This window comes from Somniosus microcephalus, chromosome 5, assembly GCF_052327205.1.
Source record: "Somniosus microcephalus isolate GS21.2 chromosome 5, FLI_Smic_1.0, whole genome shotgun sequence".
NCBI classification, from domain to species: Eukaryota; Metazoa; Chordata; class Chondrichthyes; order Squaliformes; family Somniosidae; genus Somniosus; species Somniosus microcephalus.
Genome location: NC_140991.1, coordinates 29,516,593 through 29,539,154, shown reverse-complemented (window position 1 = coordinate 29,539,154; position 22,562 = coordinate 29,516,593). Strand labels below are relative to the sequence as shown.

The 22,562-nt window shown below is 43.8% G+C and overlaps 1 protein-coding gene across 1 annotated transcript in view; it reads left to right on the top strand.

Annotated features, from left to right (window-relative positions):
* Window positions 1-16,240: 16,240 nt before the first annotated feature.
* Window positions 16,241-22,562, top strand: part of rheb (Ras homolog, mTORC1 binding) — a 91,100-nt gene continuing 84,778 nt past the window's right edge. The window contains exon 1 of the mRNA XM_085987489.1: window positions 16,241-16,620. Coding sequence (XP_085843615.1) covers window positions 16,569-16,620 — 52 coding nt within the window. The 5' untranslated portion in view covers window positions 16,241-16,568. The remainder of the gene's footprint in view (window positions 16,621-22,562) is intronic.

Genomic DNA, 22,562 nt, shown 5'->3' with positions numbered 1-22,562 from the left:
TTGTCTTGCAGTTAGTTAGCAGAATAATATTGAAGATCAGAATCCTGGAATTCCATACGTAACACCATCGTGACATTATCCTCAGCACAAGGACGGCAGCAGTTCAAGGAGGAGGTCCAACACCACCTTTCCCGGACAACCAGCGATGGTCAATAAATTCGGCCTTGACGACATCGCCCACAGCCCAAGAACAAATGATTTTTTTTAAATGATTTTGAATGTGTTTCACTCCCAAGTACAAATTAGTAGACAGTTATCCAAATGGAGAGAAAACAAAAACTGGGATATTGTCGCTTGGGTTTGATGCCACACGAACTGTGCAAACAGATAGCTCTCCTCTCTTCCCCCTCTGCAGTTAAAAATAGTTTATTCTGGTACCACTGCTACTTTGGAAAGGCAAAGAGGCCAAGATGATGCAATAAGAAAGAAAGAAAGGAAGGATAGTTCCCTCTCTACTGGTCAATTCAATATTATTCTGCTAACTAACTGCAAGACAAATTAAATTTGGATACAGTTCTAAACCTAAAGTTTGGGTCTGCATTATCCAGATCATTTATATGGTGAAGAGCCATAAAATAAACCTCAATTAGAACAGTCATGAAAGCAGATTCAATAGTCTTTAAACTTGAGGTGGAATGTAACAAATGGTGCTCCCCAGACTAAGTGAGCGGGCAAAACTGGCTGATGAAACTCAGAGGTCATCCAATTTGGATCAGGGAAGGACAAATCTGAATATTTTCCTAATGCCGAGAGACTCGGAGCTGGTGATGAGCAAAGCAATTTAGGTGTCCATGTACGCAAATCCCTAAAAGCTAGTGCACAGGTACAAACTGCAATTAAAAAGGATAATGGATGTTGGCCTTTATCTCAAGGGAGCTGGAATTCAAAAGTGAGGAAGTGGTGCTTCAGTTGTACAGAGCCTTGGTCAGAACTTGGTCAATTTTGGGCACCGAACCTCAAGCCTTGGAGGGAGTAAAAATTCTCATGCTTGTTTTCAAATCCCTTCATGGCCTCGCTCCTCCCTATCTCTAATCTCCTCCAGCTCCAATCCCCCTGAGACATCTGCACTCTAATTCTGGCCTCTTGATTTTAATCGCTCAACCATTGGTGGCTGTGCCTCCCACTCTCTTTCCTCCTTTGGGATGGTATGGATTACGGTAGCATAGTGGTTATGTTACTGGACTAGTAATCCATAATGATCTAGACTAGAGACGTGAGTTCAAATCCCACCATGGCAGCTGGGGAATTTAAATTCAGTTAATTAAATTTTAAAAATCTGGAATAAAAAGCTAGTATCAGTATGGTGACCATGAAGCTACTGAATTGTCGTTAAAAACCCATCTGGTTCACTAATGTCCTTTAGGGAAAGGAAACCTACCGGCCTGGCCTATATGTGACTCCAGACCCACAGCAATGTGGTTGACTCTTAACTGCCCTCTACTGTTCAAGAAGGCAGCTCACCACCACCTTCTCAAGGGCAATTGGAGATGGGCAATAAATGTCGGCCTCGCCAGCAATGCCCACATCCCATGAACGAATCAAAAAAGACGCTCCTTAAGACCTACCTCTTTGACCAAGCTTTTGATCATCTGCCCTAACTGCTCCTTATGTAGCTTGATGTCACATTTTGTTTTATAACACTTCTGTGAAGCACCTTTGCTGTGTTAAATGAGTGATATAAATACAAGTTGTTATTGTTGAGTACAGTGGAGAATCACTACATGATATCAGTGCTTAAAGGGTTAAATTAAGAGGCCTGGTTGCATAAAGTTCTCTTGTATTCCTTTGAATTTAGATGGTTGAAGGGTGATTTAATCAAGGTGCAAAATGATAAAGGGATTTGATAGGGTAGATACAGAGAAACTATTTCCTCTGGTGGGGGAATCCAGAACACGAGGGCACAATCTTAAAATTAGAGCTAGGCCATATAGAAGTGAAATCAGGAAGCAATTTTTCAACAAAAACAAACTGGATGCTGGGTCAATTGAAGTTTTCAAGACTGAAATTTCCAAATAATGGAGTATAAGGGCTGGATTTTCCCGGGTCCCACCCGCAAAGTGCGCCTCGTTGCAACCACCGGGATCCCCGGCCGACCAGTAGTAAAACCTGCAGGTTAAAGTAAAGGCTTCAGACCTCATAATATTTAAATTGCCCACCTGCCCCCCTGTTGTCCTGCCAGAGTGAAAGGTGAAAGTAGGCGGGTTGGGGTCAGATTTCACATTTTTTTCAACTTTCACTTACCCCCATGTCTCCAACACATCCGCTCTCACCTCAAAAAATTCTAAGAGTCTCTGGCCTAGAAATTTGGTGGGCTGCGCCACCAGTTAGCGCCTAAAGAGGGCACTCGGTGGCTTTAGCGCCACTGGCCGCGCCTCCCGCGATATTTAGCAGGGCGCTAATGGCGGTGTTAGCCTGTAGCGCTGCGCTGCCACCGATGATGTCATCGGTGTGCACAGCGCCCCGCTACCGCCCCAATCGCGATATTTGGTCGCGCCCGCCTCTGTAACGCCGATCGCAAATCGCGCCCGGTTCACGGGGCCTACCTGTGGCGGTAGTGGCGCAAATTAAGGTGGAGGTGCGGGGCAGCCATTTTTTCGGTGGCCGCCTGCCAGCACCTCCGTCCCCGGCCTCCTGATTCCCCCCGGGCAGTGCCGCCTGTGTCCCGAGAGCCCGGCACTTCTCGGTGCCGGGCTCTTTTGCCGGCATTCGCGATCGGTCATCGCGCTGGTGCAGGCCCCTCTCCCTTAAGAAGGGGAGGAAGGCCTGCAGTACCGCAGCGCACTGGGTGCTGCGGCACGTTGCGCTGCAATATTCAGTTTCAGCGCCCCAAGAGGGACGCGGGGCGCCTCGATCAGCGCCCCGCGTCCCTCTTGGGGCGCTCAAGCTGAATTTCCGGCGGGCACAACTGCTCCGCAGCGGTAATTCCGGCGCCCAGGCGAGCTTGGCACCCCGTTTGGGGCTCCACCGAATTTCTAGGCCTCTCTCTTAGGCAGTCCCTCGGAACTGAGGATGACTTGCTTCCACATTAAAAATGAGCTCGCAGGTGGCTGATGAGTCCAATGCGGGACCTACAGTCTCTGTCACAGGTGGGGCAGACGGTGGTTGAAGGGGCGGGTGGGTGGGGTGCTTGGGTTGACGTGCGCTCCTTGCGCTTGGCTTCCGCTTGCTCCCGGCGAAGAGACTCGAGGTGTTCGGCGCCTTCCCGGATGCTTCTCCTCCACTTTGTGCGGTCTTGGGCCAGGGATTCCCAGGTGTCGCAAGATTCCCAGATTCCCAAGAGTCTAGGACCAGTGTGAGTGAACCTTTCCCTAATATACAACTGTGACACCAGTAGGTGGCAGTGGTTCTTACTAAATGGTTCACTTCTATTCAGATTTTTCATTAAGGTAACAGCAAATGTTATAAATCATCAAAAAAATTAAAGGGTAGTCAACCGCAGTTGAATGTCGCCAACCTTTAGTACACTTTGAGCGCTGTCTTAGTCTACACAAAGCTCAATGTGGGACAGTAGGATCAGGCACAGTATTGCTGGCCTGTTGCATGCAAGCATTCTAAAACTTGAGCCCACACCAGGGAATAGTGAAACTAGCTGGGTTTGTTTTGGTGACTGGGTGAGGGTGGGAGGAGTGGAAGACCTTCGACAGAATTTATTTTTTTTGGTTGCTACCCTCTCCGGTTCCCCAACTGAGGAAGTGAGAAGTTGACCTGCTTCCAGAATTCTTCCAAAGCCATTTATGAAGCAGCTTCCAGGAGGTGTACAAGAATGTCCTGGATGACGATTCTCTCCTTGCGTGGGAGCATCTGGCCACGTCTTGGTTACCTCTGCCAATTTCGGACTTAGCTCAGAACCTCACTGTATCTGGAGAATTGTAAGAAATCACACAACACCAGCTTATAGTCCAACAGCTTTATTTGAAATCACAAGCTTTGCACACACAAGCCCGTTTCCTACCACTCCATGTCACGGCATTCTGCAGCCACCTCTTACCAAAATTACAACAGACTTAAGGTCATGACTCAAGTGCTCTGATCAGCATGGTTTCCCTTACCCATGTATTCCCACGCTTTGTTTTGCAGTATTGGTGCCATTTCTCAGTTCCAGTTAGCATGGTGGGCCTGCTGGTCTTAAAGCGACACACAGGGAAAGAAAACTTAAGAAGCCAGAGACAAACAACAAGTCAATCAGCATCTGTGGAGAGGTTAGGGAGTTGAAGTTTCAGGTGCATACCCTTCTTCAAAACTGAAAAATAAGAAAGATAGGCATATTAATATGATCAGATAAAGGGACAGGGCAATATATATAAAAAAAATAAACAGGGCAAACAAACCCAGAGAGGAAACATCAATGGAAAGATGTAACAGATCATCTCAGACAAGTAACAGACAGAAACATTACAGAACAATATGAATTGCTCATCTACAGCCCCTGGTTTGTTCCCACAACATGCAAGTTGTTTGCAGTCACCAGGTGTCTTCTTCTTAGGCAGTTCCTCGGAACCGAGGATGACTTGCTTCCACATTAAAAATGAGTTCTCAGGTGACTGATGAGTCCAATGCGGGACCTACAGTCTCTGTCACAAGTGGGGCAGACGGTGGCTGAAGGGGCGGGTGGGTGGGGTGCTTGGGTTGACGTGCGCTCCTTGCGCTGCCTGCGCTTGGCTTCCGCTTGCTCCCGGCGAAGAGACTCCAGGTGTTCGGTGCCTTCCCGGATGCTTCTCCTCCACTTTGTGCAGTCTTGGTGTCGGTGGGGATGTTACACTTTTTTAAGGAGGCTTTGAGGATGTCCTTGAAGCGTTTCCTCTGCCCACCTGGGGCTCTCTTGCCGTGTCGGAGTTCCGAGTAGAGCGCTTGGTTTGGGAGTCTCGTATCGGGCATGCGGACAATGTGACCCGTCCATCGGAGCTGATTGAGCGTGGTCAAAGCTTCAATGCTGGGGATGTTGGCCTGAGCAAGAACACTGACATTGGTGCGCCTATCCTACCAATGGATTTGCAGGATCTTGCGGAGGCAGCGTTGGTGATACCTCTCCAGTGCTTTTAGGTGCCTGCTGTACATGGTCCATGTCTCTGAGGCATACAGCAGGGCGGGTATCACTGCTGCTCCCACTGTATTGGTGCTCACTAGAACCCTCCAGCCACCACCTCACCTCACTTTAAAGTTGACAACTTCTCTAGACTGAAACCTGGAGAAATTTAAGTGCTGTACTCCTTTTGCTTAGACCATTCCTCCTTGCAAGGCTCCTTACAATTGGATTAATACTAGGAAACAAAGGACCGATGGAAAAGATCTGGTTAGATCAGAGATAGTCCTGTGTCCCTCCTGCTTGAGGATGACGGTGCCAACAATGAAGGGGACGTAAGTACATGGTAGATGGGTATGTTGATGAGTGCAAGCCAATATGTGACAGATAATGTTCCCCAAGCCTCACATAGTCACATTCCTGGCCGGGGTGGGTATTCTCCTGTTAAGCCATCCGGCGTTGCTGATCGCTTTGTCTCTCGTAACTTGCCTCCACACTGGAAGCTCAAAGTCGTTCACTCCTCTCACTTCAGCACACCACTGCGGCCAGTCGGAGATACTCGTGGTATGACTGGGGGAATCATTTCCACTTCACCGGGATCCCTTCATAGGCCTACTGCTCTTCATGTTTCCAAGACCTCATTCACAGCTGTGAGATATTCCAGAGATGGAACTCAACACTGTTCACTCCATATAGGATTTATGTTTAATAGATGTATTTATCCTGTAGTTTTCTCCCGCCTCGCCCTTGCTCGAGAGAGGAAGTGCCTGGCACATTTACAATCACTGTGTCACAGACTAGCATTCCATGTCTCTGCAATCCACTGAGTGGGTGTATTTTTGACAAGGCTCTTGGAGGGTATACTGCTCAGTGTGTGGACCTCACAATACATTATTAGCACAAAGTGGAGGAGAAGCATCCGGGAAGGCGCCAAACACCTGGAGTCTCTTCGCCGGGAGCAAGCGGAAGCCAAGCGCAGGCAGCGCAAGGAGCGCACGTCAACCCAAGCACCCCACCCACCCGCCCCTTCAACCACCGTCTGCCCCACCTGTGACAGAGACTGTAGGTCCCGCATTGGACTCATCAGTCACCTGAGAACTCATTTTTAATGTGGAAGCAAGTCATCCTCGGTTCCGAGGGACTGCCGAAGAAGAAGGAGAAGATTAACACTGGCCTACAAGAAACAGCAAATATCACCCGCCAACGCAAAGCCGACCAGCGACTAGCCAAACTGGAAAACACTGGACTGAAAGAGAAAGATCAAAAATATAACCAGCAGGTAAAATATTCGGCCTCAGCCAACTTCACCAGTGAGAAATAGGGTAGCTAGAATTAGCCACAGTACAGAAAACACAACCAATCCAGAACCAACTCACAAGCAACACGCAGAGAGATGATATTTGCTCAGGGTCAAGGACTCTAACAACGGCTGTGACACAGTCCAAATGACTGTGCAACTGCAGCAACTTAAACCACATCGAAAATTGCATCTACTGCAACAAAATGACAGACAGTGCTGACAGCATAGGATTACATAGGATATACGGCACAGAAACAGGTCAATACAAAAGCAAAATACAGCGGATGCTGGAAATCTGAAATAAAAACAGAAAATGCTGGAAATACTCAGCAGGTCAGGCAGCATCTGTGGAGAGAGAAACAGAGTTAACGCTTCAGGTCGCTGACTGTTCGTCAGAACAGAAACAGGCCATTCGGCCCAACCAGTCCATGCCGGTGTTTATGCTCCACTCGAGCCTCCTCCCACTTTTCCTCATCTAAATCTATCAGCGTAACCCTCTATTCCCTTCTCCCTCATATGCTTATCTAGCCTCCCCTTAAATGCATCTATACTATTCGCTTCAACCACTCCCTGTGGTAGCGAGTTCCACATTCTCACCACTCTTTGGGTAAAGAAGTTTCTTCTGAATTCCCTAGTGGATTTCTTGGTGACTATCTTATATTGATGGCCTCTAGTTATGCTCTTCCCCACATTCTCTCTGTATCCACTTTATCAAATTTTTTCATAATTTTAAAGACCACTATTAGGTCACCCCTCAGCCTTCTCTTTTCAAGAGAAAAGAGACCCAGCCTGTTCATCCTTTCCTGATATGTATACCCTCGCATTTCTGGTATCATCCTTGTAAATCTTCTCTGCACCCTCTCCAGTGCCTCTATATCCTTTTTATAATATGGTGGCCAGAACTGTACGCAGTACTCTAAGTGTGGTCTAACCAAGATTCAATACAGGTTTAGCATAACTTCCCTACTTTTCAATTCTATACCTCTCGAAATAAACCCTAGTGCTTGGTTTGCTTTTTTATGGCCTTGTTAACCTGTGTCGCAACTTTTAGTGATTTGTGTATTTGTACTCCAAGATCCCTTTGTTCCTCTACCCCACCTAGACGCGCACCCTCCAAGTGATAAGTGACCTCCCTATTCTTCCTACCAAAATGTAATACCTCACATTTATCTGTTAAACTTCATTTACCAATTATATGCCCATTCTGCAAGTTTATTAATGTCCTCCTGTAATTTGTTGTAGTCCTCCTCAGTATTGACTATCCCCCCCAATTTGGTGTCATCTGCAAATTTAGAAATTGTGTTTTTGATTTCTAAGTCTACATCGTTAATATAATTGTGAACAGCAGTGGTCCCAGCACTGATCCTTGTAGAACACCACGACCCACCTTCTGCCCCTGTGAATAGCTACCCTTTACTCCTACTCTCTGCTTTCTGTCCTGAAGCCAGCCAGCAATCCATCCAACAACGTGAAAGACAAGAAATATGCATCTAATTGTAGAAACACATTACCCATTTATTTGTATTACAGTGGCACATTTGTAACATATTTCCAATTTATAGGCCTGGATCTAAAATCCCTGTAGTGGCTCTCTTATACAAAGTCATTTTGTGCCTTTCTGGTTAGTTAACCATTTTAGAATTCATTATGTTAACTGATGATGTGTGTAATATAATGTGTTGTACAGGGTTGTGAATAAAATATCAATAGATCAGAGCTGAATGTGGTTTTCCTCTTTATTAACACTGAACTGTATTCAATTTACAAGTACTGTCTGTATAGAAAATGTACTTAAAACACAGCCAATTGATCACTGGTCTGTGCCAAATTAGCTGATCTAGGCTGAGACAGCAGCACACGTGCAGGATCGGGCACAGCTGTGAAGTCTTCCCTGGTTGAATAGCCTGTCGGCATACACTGTCTCAGCTCAAAGATGAATTCTTTCTGTGGTAAGGTGGGCATCCAGTATTCATGAAAACCCATTACCATGCTTAGATCTCTGATACCAACTATTCCAATACCCATACAAGTACAGTTTCTGTTTGCCCGACGTCTCTCCCTACAGAGGCACACCCCACTTACTCAAGTCTAGAGAGCTTGGCTGCAAGTTGTCAACAGATTAACAACATCAAAGGCATAGGGACCACCAAACCCCCACCACCCCTGAATGTGCACCAGGGTACTGATGGAGTTCAATCAGCTAAAACCACCCATTTTACCAGCACAGTAGAGCACTGGTAAGCTTCCTGCTGCTTGTACAGTCGTCTGGACTACCCTAGTCACTGGGGCAATGGCTTGCAGACTTATCTGAAGCCAAATAGGAAGAATCCCAGACCCTGCGACAGGCCCACACCTCCCGGTCCTACTAACTACCCAGGAATATGGACCAACCTGACTCAGATATGGGATTGCTGATCCTGCCACAGAAGGTTAACTCGGATTCAACACTTTCATTCCCAGAAATTACACCTTGGAACCAAACTAACTCCAAAGAAGCCCTGCATGGCCCCTCCCCTTTCCCCAAGGAAAACAGTCATAAATTATGAATGGGTGCTTAAGTGAGAGTCAGCATCTTTAAGAGAGGAGTGGAGCGAACGGGGAAAAATAATAAACAAGCAGAATTATGTAGCTTAAAGGTTTCAACTTGTCAAGGCTATTAAAGGAAGAAAGAAAAGAAAGACCTTGAATTTCTTTAGCGCCTATCATGTCCTCAGGACATCCTAAAGCACTTCACATCAAATGAATCGCTGTTGTTTCCTACTACTAACTTACAGCTTCTTCAAAGGTGCTGTTACCCCAGAAAGGTTTATAGAGTTTCTAATCTCTATTTATAGTTTTAATGACATAATCCATGTTGGCAGTTTCGATGCAAAACTATAATTACAATTAATTCTCCATAGACACAACATCCACCCTTTTTCCTTTACCAATACACTCTGTTATTTCCTCAAAGAACTCTATTAAGTTTGTTAGACATGACTTGCCATTTACCTATCCGTGCTGGCTTTCTCTAGTTGACCCATGTCAGTCTAGATGAGTATTCAATTTATCTCCTATTACAGCTGCAGTGCTTTTAGACTGACTGGTCTATAGTTACCTTGTTTATTCCTTTCTCCCTTTCTGAACAGGAGGTGTCACATTGGCAATCTACCACATCCAAAAATGTTTGAAAGATTGTGAGCTTTCCTCTCTAACTTCCCTTGCACAGTGTTCAGTGCCATTCACAACTCCTCAGATAATGAAGCAGTCCTTGCCCGCATGCAACAAGACCTGGATGACGTTCAGGCTTGGGCTGATAAGTGGCAGGTAACATTCGCGCCACACAAGTGCCAGGCAATGACTATCTCCAACAAGCGAGAGTCTAACCATCGCCTCTTGACATTCAATCAACGGCATTACCATTACCGAATCCCCCACCATCAATATCCTGGGGGTCACCATTGACCAGAAACTTAACTGGACCAGCCACATAAATACTGTGGCAACAAGAGCAGGTCGGAAGCTAGGTATTCTGCGGTGAGTGTCTCACCTCCTGACTCCCCAAAGCCTTTCTACCATCTACAAGGCACAAGTAAGGAGTGTGATGGAATACTCTCCACTTGCCTGGATGAGTGCAGCTTCAACAACACTCAAGAGGCTCGACACCATCCAGGACAAAGCAGCCCGCTTGATTGGCACTCCATCCACCAGCTTAAACATTCACTCCCTCCACCACCGGCGTACCGTGGCTGCAGTGTGTACCATCTACAAGATGCATTGCAGCAACTCGCCAAGGCTTCTTCGGCAGCACCTCCCAAACCCGCGACCTCTTCCACCTAGGACAAGGGCAGCAGGCGCATGGGAACACCATCACCTGCAAGTTCCCCTCCAAGTCACACACCATCCTGACTTGGAAGTATATCGCTGTTTCATCATCGTAGCTGGGTCAAAATCCTGGAACTCCCTCCCTAACAGCACTGTGGGAGTACCTTCACCACACGGACTACAGCACTTCAAGAAGGCTGCTCACCACCACCTTCTCAAGGACAATTAGGGATGGGCCAGCCTTGCCAATGATGCCCACATCCCATGAAAGAATTAAAAAAAAATATGGGATGCATATCATACCTTTTCCACTTTGAGTTCTGCCAATTTTTTCCAGTGATATTCTAAACTATAGTTAGCCTATCAAATTGGTCCTCCTCGAGTAACCTTTCATTTCCACTAACACACTGTGAAAACCGAGGCAAAATTTAGTATTTCCGCTATTCCTTCATCCTCCAAGACATTTTCCTTTTCACCTCTAATTAGCCCTACCTTTTAACTATTTTTGTACATTTTATGCATTTATAAAATCCCTTACTATTTCAGTTCGCTACCCATGAGCCTTTCTCCATGCCTCCTCCTCGCCTCCCATTTTTTTCTACTTCTCTTCTACATACTTTTTAATTCTACATTCTTTTGTATTATTAGCCCTATATATTTTGGGCCAGAATTTGCTGTAAGCAGCAAACGAACGGTGACAGCTTGCACCTGCCCATAAACTTTCCACGTGGTTTCGCACGGCAAGTTGCTGTCAGTGGATATCCAAATGGCGCAGCGCTCTCTATAGGATATCTGGGACCTGTGTGAACAGGGCACGCAACTGTGTATCTCCTTAACCAATCAGATTGAAGAATTGTTCATGAGCAGCGCAGAGTTTGAACCAGAAAGTGTAAGTTAGAATGGTGAATTCAATGTCAAATCAGGTACAGAAAGCCTGATTTTATTAGACAAGAAACTTTATTTACTTTTTTAATCTCCAACGGTAACTAAAAATCTGAAGGAATGAGATTCCACACTTGCTAAAGTTAGTTTTCACTGCCAGAGAGGTTCTTTGGCAGTAATTAAGGCTTACCACGCCGTTAAAAGGGTGCTTAGATTGGAATGACTTGACATAACTTTTTGTGGCGAGTTGAGTCCGTATCTACGATGTCAGTACAATACATCTGAATGGGGTGCCAGAAGCCGAGATACCGTTTTCGCACAGCTTACGGAGGAGCAGCACATCTCGGACAGCAACTTCTGGATTTTCACATTTAACCGCACAAGTGCGCTCTTCAGGAGTTGCTGTCCAATTTGCGCATAAATAATAGTGAACGCTGTTAGCCTCAACGTTATTTTCACAGCAAAATCTGGCCCATTGTATATAATTATAATATATGGTTTTGTGGGGGACTATGGTCTCCCGCGTAAAGAAATAGGCAACACAGCGAGCTACAAGAAATAGGTCTTTACTCCAACTCTCACAATACAGTACTGAATTCGTGAAGCCCGCGAACCTGTGATGACTCACGGATTGGTCACCTGCTGGAACCTGATTGGTTTTCCTTCTATCAGCAGCAGGCAAGTCTGAACGTGCCTTATTCCTCTCAGCTTGCAACTGTCTTGCGGGGGGAGGGGAATACAGCAGTTAAAAGGGGATTATACAGGTTTATCAACATACACACAGTGTTTCCCCAACAGTTTGAACATCCCAAAATGTCTGCAAAATCCACAATAAATCACTTCATTCTGAGTGTCCTATTTTCCAAAATGGTCTGTGTAGTTCTATTAAGTTAAAAAATCCATCTCACAACATACCAATAAAGACTTGCATTTCTATAGCGCCTTTCACGCCCACCGGATGTCCCAAAGCGCTTTACAGCCAATGAAGTACTTTTTGAAGCGTAGTCACTGCTGTAGTGTAGGAAACAGCAAGCTCCCACCAGCAGCAATGTGATAGTGACCAGATAATGTTTTTTTAGTGAAAAAAGTTGTTATAACAATGTCAGCTGTGGCTCAGTTGGTAGCGCTCTTGCCTCGGAGTTAGAAAGTTGTGAGTTCAGGTCCCACTCCATGAGACTCGAGCACGTAAAGCTAGGCTGACACTCCAGTGCAGTGCTGAGGGAGTTCTGCTCTGTCGGAGGTGCCGTCTTTCAGATGAGACGTTAAACCAGGTGGATGTAAAAGATCCCATGGCACTATTTCTGAAGAAGAGTAGGGGAGTTATCCCCGGTGTCCTGGTCAATATTTATCCCTCAACCAACATCACTAAAACAGATTATCTGGTCGTTATCATAGAAACATAGAAACATAGAGATAGGAACAGGAGTAGGCCATTCGGCCCTTCGAGCCTGCTCCGCCATTCAATGAGATCATGGCTGATCTTCGTCTGAGATCTTAGCTGATCTTACCAGTTCAGTACCCGGTCCCCGCCTTTTCTCCGTAACCCTTAATCCCCTTAGCCTTCAGAAATATATCCAATTCTCTCTTGAAAATATTTATTGAATTAGCCTTCACAGCCCTCTGTGGCAGGGAATTCCACAGGCTCACCACTCTTTGAGTGAAGAAATTCTTCCTCATCTCTGTTTTAAATGATTTGCCCGCTATTTTTAGACTGTGGCCCCTGGTTCTGTGCTCCCCTGCCATTGGAAACATTCTCTCTGAATTCAGCCTGTCCAGGCCTGCCATAATTTTATATGTTTCGATGAGATCCCCTCTCAATCTTCTAAACTCCAGTGAGTACAAGCCCAAACTATTCAATCTCTCCTCGTAGGTCATTCCCGCCATTCCAGGTATCAGCCTGGTGAATCGCCGCTGCACTCTTTCCATGGCAAGAACATCCTTCCGCAGATGGGGCGACCAAAACTGTACACAATACTCCAGATGCGGTCTCACCAGCACCTTGTACAGCTGTAGTAAGGTATCCCTATTCCTATACTCGAACCCCCTTGATATGAAGGCCAACATACCATTTGCCTTCTTAATCGCCTGTTGCACCTGCATGCTCTCCTTCAGTGACTGGTGCACAAGAACACCCAGGTCCCTCTGCACTTCCCCATCTCCCAATCTATTGCCATTTAGATAATAATCTACCCTCCTGTTTTTACCCCCAAAGTGGATAACCTCGCATTTATCCACATTATAGTGCATCTGCCACGTATCCGCCCATTCCCCCAACCTGTCCAAATCGCACTGTAGCCTCCTGACATCCTCATCAGAGCCCACCCCTCCTCCTAGTTTAGTGTCGTCAGCGAATTTGGAAATATTGCATCCAATTCCCTGATCCAGATCATTTATATATATTGTGAACAGCTGGGGTCCCAGGACAGATCCTTGCGGCACCCCGCTGGTCACTGCCTGCCACTCCGAAAACGAGCCGTTTATTCCAACTCTCTGTTTTCTATCCGCCAGCCAGTTCTCTATCCACGTTAATACTTTGCCCCCAATCCCATGAGCCTTAATTTTGCATGATAATCTTTTGTGTGGAACCTTATCGAAGGCTTTCTGGAAGTCAAGGTACACCACATCCACTGGCTCTCCCCCATCTATTTTACCAGTTACTTCCTCAAAAAATTCCAGCAGATTAGTCAAACACGATTTACCCTTTGTAAATCCATGTTGACTCTGTCCGAACCTTTCCCCATTTGTCAAGTGCTCCGCTATTTTATCCTTAATAATGGACTCTAGCATTTGCCCACAACCGATGTAAGGCTTACTGGTCTATAATTCCCTGCTTTCTCTCTACCCCCCTTTTTAAATATTGGGGTAACATTAGCTACCCTCCACATTGCTGTTTGTGGGAGCTTGCTGTGCGCAAATTGGCTGCCGTGTTTCCCACATTACAACAGTGACTGCACTTCAAAAGTACTTCATTGGCTGTAAAGCGCTTTGAGACATCCGGTGGTTGTGAAAGGTGCTGTATAAATGCAAGTCTTTATTTGTATTAGAGAAATGACCGTAGAACATATTTATAACTTTTTTATTGGCTTTGACTGCATGCTGAATAGAATATAGATTGCATGATTCATATCATATTTGATGTCTACACTGCCATGCGCTGAGTGGATCACTTCAACACTGTGGCATTACCTGTCAGTTGTTCTATTATTTTTGCCACAAAAAATGATGCCGCTGGCTCTCTGAACCAGAAGTTTGGCAAAACTCTGCAGATGGCCTGGCAAATCTCCCAGAAACCACTAACATAACTTCCTCACAACTTGTAAAAAAAAAATTATAGAGGTTTTTCATTTTAAACTTTTATTATACATATATATACACACACACACAAAACCCAAAGGACACCAGTTATGTTCAGCATTCATGACCCCAGCCGATCTGCTCTTATCATCCAGCAACACTAGGCTACTTCCCGTAGTGTTGGCTCACGAAATGAAATGTTTATGCCAACTCAAAGGATCAGTTACAAAAATAAATGGAGCTGGCACATTATATTTTAAAAAGCACACACACACACACAAACCTCCGAGGAGATTTAGAAGGGAGAGGTTGGGGAATGAGGAAGTGGAGGAATTCATGGGGAATAATCACTCCAATAATATTAATAATAATGATTTTTATTATTAATAATTAGTGCAGGGCCCACTCCCAACAGGTTGTTCACCCCCCCCCTCCCTTTCCTTAGACTTTGTGGCCGGGCCTGTGTGTGTGTTAACCGAGCACAAACTCTAGCGGCTCAGTAATTAAGAGAGTTTAATGGAACCGGCGGCTTCTCGCTGCCCCGAGCTCTGCCCCTGAGCTCTGGCTCTCTCTGGTCTCAAGATGGCGGCGGGGCTGCACCGCCATCTGCAGGCCCCATCCTTCCTCGGAATGGTTCCCTCGCCCCCGCCAACCACATCGACCAGTAGCCGCTTTCACGCCCCGATTTAAAAAGAAATAATAATCGCTTCAATTTCTGCGGAATGAATTATGTCTTAAAATCGGCTGACTATAAATAAACTGCTCAGCAAGTCAGACAGCATCTGTAGAGACTGAAATAAAAACAGAAGTTTCCAGCATTTTCCGTTCTTATTTCACTTTCTGAGTATTTCCAGCATTTTTTGTTCTTATTTCAATTTCTGAGTATTTCCAGCATTTTTTGTTCTTATTTCACTTTTTCTGAGTATTTCCAGCATTTTCTGTTCTTATTTCACTTTCTCTGAGTATTTCCAGCATTTTCTATTCTTATTTCACTTTCTCTGAGTATTTCCAACATGTTGTTTTGATTTCAGTCTGAGTATTTCCAACATTTTCTGTTCTTATTTCACTCTGAGTATTTCCAACATGTTCTGTTTTGATTTCAGTTTTTCTGAGTATTTCCAGCATGTTCTGTTTTGATTTCAGTCTGAGTATTTCCAACATGTTCTGTTTTGATTTCAGTTTTTCTGAGTATTTCCAGCATGTTCTGTTTTGATTTCAATCTCTGAGTATTTCCAACATGTTCTGTTTTGATTTCAGTTTTTCTGAGTATTTCCAACATGTTCTGTTTTGATTTCAGTTTTTCTGAGTATTTCCAGCATGTTCTGTTTTGATTTCAGCCTCTGAGTATTTCCAACATGTTCTGTTTTGATTTCAGTCTGAGTATTTCCAACATGTTCTGTTTTGATTTCAGTCTGAGTATTTCTACCATGTTCTGTTTTGATTTCAGCTTTTCTGAGTATTTCCAACATGTTCTGTTTTGATTTCAGTCTGAGTATTTCTACCATGTTGTTTTGATTTCAGCTTTTCTGAGTATTTCCAACATGTTCTGTTTTGATTTCAGTCTCTGAGTATTTCCAACATGTGCTGTTTTGATTTCAGTCTCTCTGAATACTTCCAGCATGTTCTGTTTTGATTTCAGTTTTTTCTGAGTGTTTCCAGCATGTTCTGTTTGTACTCCAGATTTCCAACATCCGCAGTCCTTGTGTGTCAATAAACTGAGCCAAGGAACTACAATCCCCAGCAGCCACTGCGAGGTGTGATGGAGGAGGCGGGAGAGAGAGAATGGGTGAAGTAAAGCCCCGCCCCCTGCGTTGCTAGCCAACCGGCCGGCCGGGACAAATGACTGATGCCCGGCTCAACCAATGGCCGGGAAGTATCGCCGTTGTCCAATCGGATGCGACAGTAAGGCGAGGCGGTGGGGCGGTGCCAGAGCCGGAGAAGGTTCCGGTTCAATCTGGCCAAGGCAGGGGACGGAGCCGGAGTGGTGTTTGTGTCTGCCGAGCCCAGAATACAGAATACCTGAGAGAGAAAACTCCCCACCTTTACCCCGGCAGCAAAGAAATCCCCTTTGTGTTATCGCTTGCTAAACTTGAAACCCCCCAAAAAATATATCTATCTCCATGTAGTTTAGTTTTTATTGAAGGTATTAACTTCCTTCCCCTCCCCTCCCCCCACCACCACCACCCCCATCTTGGGGGGGGAATTTTTTTTTTGTCCCTCTTAATTATATCATAAACTTTTTTCTTTGGTTGAACGTCGTTGGTTAACATGCCGCAGCCCAAGTCCCGTAAGATTGCGATATTAGGATACAGATCAGTGGGTGAGTAAGCGGCTGCCACAGCCCAGCCTGCGCAGTCAGGACAAGTGTGTGTCTGTAATAGATTGTGTTGGTGTGTGTATATATGTGTGTATATATATAAGCAATGTTGATCAGGCAGCTTAAAGACCTCATTGCTTCTTGTAGAAGATTTTGCAACTAATTTTTTATATATATATATCTGCATTAACATAAAAAAATCCGCATGAAATCTCTGGAATTACTAACCTCGTGTAATGGCTGACACTCCTCCAACCTTTTTTTATTTTCACCGGGTGGTGGTGTGATACTGGCTTTAGCACACTTGTGTTTGTTGTCAACAACTTTTATGTCATTTACTAGAAATGTTGGATTAACTAGCCTCCTGCAAATGGCTTCAGCTCTTTCCTTTCCCTCCAGGGGTGAAGGGGGAAAAAACTTCTTGCTTTGCGGCGTGTGATACGTATTTCAAAGTGTTTTGTTTTTGTTCTGGTTTGTTCCAACAGCTTTTAATTCGCCAAGGAATTCTCTGGGAAACCTAACCTCGTCTAATGACTGTCCTTATTTTCCCCTCCCCCCAGCTTTGTTTTAGTTTTTCCACTGCCAGCTGGTAGAGATGCGAGGATTATTCGAGTGCTTGTGTTTCCTGTAGTTTGTATGTGTTTGTAGCACGTCTTTTAGTAAAATATTGCAAACTATAATGGGTAATTTTTGTTTTAGAAATTGTTTCGCCGGCAAATGAAGATTTTTAAAATCTTTTTTTATCACGTTATACCAGTATTTTGACATGTACAGTAGACCTGTATTTGAAAATAGTTGGCTAGACTGGAGGCAGTAATTGGAATTTATTTTAACTTAATGGTGAGGTGAAATTTGCTGGATGTTGCTTTCTGCAAATGCCTGTTATTTTAAATGAGCTTTTTAACCTGTACTTGGTCTGATGTCGCAATGGCTAATTTTACCTCTTGATTTTTAGTTAAAAAATGTTTTCAATATACTGTGTTTCATCTATTTAATTAAATAATGGAAGTAGTCAGGTACGCACAGCATTTTGCTATATTAGCAGTTGTTTAGCGTAAAGGGGAAAGGCAAATTATGTGACATCTATACATGTTCAAGTTTAGAATTGTTGGTAGATTGAGATTTGCCACCAAGATATTAAATATTTTGAAATATAAATTTAAGTACAATATGTTCAGCAGGAAAAAATGCCTTGATGCATAAATGCTGAACAGCCAGAAAGATTTTGATGCCATTCTGAAATGATTATGCTGGCAGTTTTATAAAGCTGTTTCAGCCCATCAAGGTATTGGCTACCACCTAAAATATTTATAATTTATTAATATGAATATAATATTGCCTAATGCAGCAATTGGCATGCTTATGTAGTGATTTAATTTTGATATTTTTGGGCATTTATGTGGCATCCTGAGTTTGGGGTGAGTTCTAAATGTAGCATAAATGATTGGACTCCTTTCAGGGCAGTGACTTTTATGGAGTATTAGTGGAGTCGGGGTTTTTGGAATTGTGTGCCTCTTCTAACTAAGAAGCATAGTTATATTCTATTTCCTGTAGGTTTTGGTGACTGAGCTGTAGGCATTTATTTTGTTGTTGAAATGAATCCTAGCGCCCATAAAAACATTTTCTGCATGAAACAGATTCATCCAGTGAGGACTTAGCCACCTTTTGCTGCTGTTACTACAGCACTTACTACAGGTCTTATCGGCGCAAGATGGGATGGGCAGCATCAAATCCTTCACTTTGCGTTTCTTGTGTCTCTACCCAGCTGAGAACTGACAAAATTCACCCAACTGTAATAAATGACTTTGAGCAGTGTTACGAATATTTAAAAAAGGAGCAGGAGTAGGCCATCCGGCCCTTCGATCCTGCTTCGCCATTCAGTAAGATGATGACTGATCTTCTACTTCAACTCCACCTTCCTGCCCGATTTCCATATCCCTTGATTCACTTAGTATCCAAAAATCTATCGTTGTCTTGGAACATACGCAATGCCTCACTAATATCGAGTTGTGAGTCAAATGCAAAATAACTTGAACTACCAAAATGGTTGGCATGGGGTATTGGTAAATGTGTGCATGTAGGTAAAATCAAGGCAGTTGACATAACCTGAAACGGAGTGAAACAGGTAGCTGAGTTGTATTATGCCCTTGAAATGTACTCTGACCTGTTCTTTGTCTTTATATGCACAGGTTGGTTGTAATTCTTTTTGATTTGGCAAGCTTTTATGTGTATGAATGATGGTAGACAGGATGCTCTGACAATCAAATCATGATTTGAATGGCATTGATACTGGGATTTATTTCACTAACAGTGAAATTGCAGTACCTATGTTCAATCCACACTGTAATGAATAATTGTGACTCTTTTGGTTCACTTATGATGCACGATGATGCAGCTAATTCCAATTCACTTATTCTACAGAATCATTTCCATTGATTACAGGATCTTTTATTAGGTACACTTAGGCCTGTGTTTTCAGAATTTCTTTTTTAAGCAAAGTGTTCCTTTTTTTTCCAGCTCAAGCTATTTACATCTTTTGGATTTTGCACCTTTTTTAATGGCACATTATGCTCTGGTTGAAAATCCAGTTTCCATTGTTTTACCTCATTTGAACTCAATACTGCTTCTGGCTCCCGAAAAACACTCGCTTCCTCTTTCTGTCCAATACTTCGATATTAAGAAGTCTTCAATGTAATGCTTTTTTTCTCTTAAAACACTCATTTGTTACTGAGAATGAATACTGATGACATGCACAGCACTTTCAACAGTTTAAGATTTAAAAAAATTCTTGAATTTCTGTTTTTCCTTTTTTTTTTTAAACCTGTGTTTGAAAGGTCCAAAATCCTGAATTTTTCAAAAACTGAAAATATGTACCTCCGGGTACAATCAATTAATCGTAAGTTAAACTGTTTACTGAGCCGTTTTTCTGGTGGATGTGTGTATTGGGATTCGGCTCATCTGGCTGCATTCTTGTAATGCAGTTAATTTTTATATTTGAACCGAGAATTCTAATGTTATTGAGGTACCTCGTTTTCTCATTAAGAACAATGTTTTGAATATGATTGCCATAAAACTAATAGGTGCTCATTCAGCCTCTGCAGGTGAGTGGAGCTGATGGTGAAGTACCTCTTTAATGTCGCACAGTGTCTCCAGCATGTGATACTCAAATGTAAAATCCTACTTTGATTTTATATAATTGTATTTTAGTTTTGTTAAATCAAACTGATAATTTTATCTTATCTCCCCCGGCCTGGAAAACTGGTACTAATCTTGTTTGTGGAATTCTTTTGAGCAGCTTAGTCTAAAAACTCAGCCAGTGAAGAACATGCGCACTGGTGGAGACTGAAAACAGTCTTGTAGCGTTTTTTTTTAAAGCATTTACGTTCACAAAGTGGCACTGTTGTGCAGTTCTCTGCAAAAGTATTTGAAAATGGTCTTCAAAGATTTTTATGCAAGGTTGTTACATAGGCCCGTCAACTGTGGGATTGACATTTAAAAGGTCTTTTGTGGGGCGGCTTGGCAGATCCAGTGGTTGAGCATTAGACTCTCAATTAGTAGGCTGGTTTGAATCCCAGTATATTGATTAACATTTGCATTCTAACTTCTCCATTATAGCAAGGCTCAGCTGGCTAATGTATGGGAGGGAGGCAAAACTAGCTGATGAGGGAGCTGTTCCCACAGTGTGATCTGGCAGTTGGGTGAACAAGTGTTATTAATGGCATTTGGAAAACGGTGGTTCCATCATCCCAACCAGCCAGGATAATATGAATGTGCAAAATACCGCAGGTGCTGAAAACCTGAAATAAAAACACACAATGCTGGAAATACTCAGCAGGCCAGGCAGCATCTGTGGAGAGAGAAACAGTGTTAATGCTTCAGGTCGATGACCCTTCGTCAGAACTGGAAAAAGTTACAGATGTAGCAGGTTTTAAGCAAGTACAGAGGCGCGGGGTAGGGGAGGAAAGAACCTAAGGGAAGGTCTGATGAGGTGGAAGGCAGGAGAGATTAAAAGGGATGATGGTGCAAGGCATCATGGGACAAGCAAAGAAACAAAAGATGGGTCTCGAGGAGGTGGAGATGGGAATAGCAGAATCAACAGCAGCTGCTGTCCGACAAAATCGGGGCAGAGGTTATGATCTGATATTGTTGAGCTGTAAAGTGCCTAATCGAAAGATGAGGTGCTGTTACTCGAGCTTACGTTGAGCTTCATTGGAACAGTGTAGGTCGGAGTTGGATGGAAAATTAAAATGGGAAGCGACCGAAAGTTTGGGAGTCATGCTTGTGGACTGAACGGAGGTGTTCCGCAAAGCAGTCTCCCAATATCGAGGAGACCTCATCGTGATCAGCGAATACAGTATACTAAACTGAAAGTACAAGTACAGTGTGCAATGCTTTTGTGAGATGAAATGCACTTTGTAAAATTGAGTGATTCAAATGTAGTGATTATGATTATACTGGAATTATTGCAAAATACGCTTTTTTTATTATATAGTTAAATTATTATACATGTTACAAGAAACGTGATACTTACCGGAAGTAATGTAACACTTCTCCATGCTATGTCTGTCACGCCTGCCTGTTGGGCTTAAAGCAAACTATGAAAATGCTGGCAATACTCAGCAGGTCAGGCAGCATCTGGAGAGAGAAATGGAGTTAACGTTTCAGTTGATGACCTTTCCTCAGAACTGGAAAATGTTAGATATACTCTAGTTACCCAATGAGCCCTCCCAGCACAGCTTGGTTTGTCATCTGATGGCTCTGCTCTGTTGCCTCCCACTCATTGAGCCCTGTGCAATAATTGCCCGATTTCCCTTACCTGAGTTAGCTTTTTCATTGGTCCACAACTGCCCTCCAACCGTAACACTATAGTAGTCCTTCCACCCAGCTGTGCACCTTGCCACTATCATGGTAAATTTGCTTATCAACTTAAAGGCCATTTCTAGTCATGGCCAGGAATATTGCTCTTGCTGGGTGGAGGTAGAATTCCCCGAAGGGCTTCCTTGCAACTGAACTGGGCTAGCCTTTTTTATTTAAATAGGAAACAGCATATTCTGTATGACAGTAGACATTTTGTTTGAGCTTTTTAAAATCTTCCAGGAATGGGAGGGGAATTAATTAAGGCTTGCAGCCTTCATTCTCTTTGCCTTACACCCGCCCAAAGTGCTCAACACTTTTTTTTTCCTACCCTGATCACCCACGCCTTTAATCACTTTCAATTTTCTCCCGCTGCCACTCGCACACTGAGTTTCTGTGCCTACTGCACGTCACTTGCATCCTGAACTGAACCCCCCCCCCCCCCCCCAACAAAAACCTTCATTGTCACGCTCCCAACTGTGACCCAGGAACTAGCTTCAAATTCTTGAATGCGCTTACCAAGATTGTAATTGTGCACAAAGCTCTTTAAGGAACTTGTAGCCAGGCCCCGGTTACAGCTACAAATGCATTATTTTCACTTTTACATCATGCCATTTCCAGGCACTGAAATGTCCCTCCCACTACTGTTGCCCATGGACTCATCTTCCCAGCGCCCCAACCCAACTCCCTTCTACTCCTCCCCTACTGATGCTCCTCCAGCCTGTTCTACTATTCAATTAAATCATGGCTGATCTGTCCTTCGACCCCATTTACTCACCGTTGCTCCATATCCCTTGATATCCTTCTAACATTATTGAAATGTTAGGATTAGGATGACTCCTTGATAATCCTCATAACTTAATTAAAGTCGCATCACTGCCTTGTGTTTTCCCCCTACCCCCAGGCCCCAATCTCAGTACTTCAACATGGCTCCTACCTGCCTGCGAGTTCCCTCTGAGTTTTTTAAAAAGTAAGATGTAAAATTATGTACCTAAACCAGCATCTAATTGAGGCTAATAATTTACAATTTCAATGAAATTGTGGTTAGAATCGCAATTTAAACCTGAAAAAATGCTAATACGTCTATAATA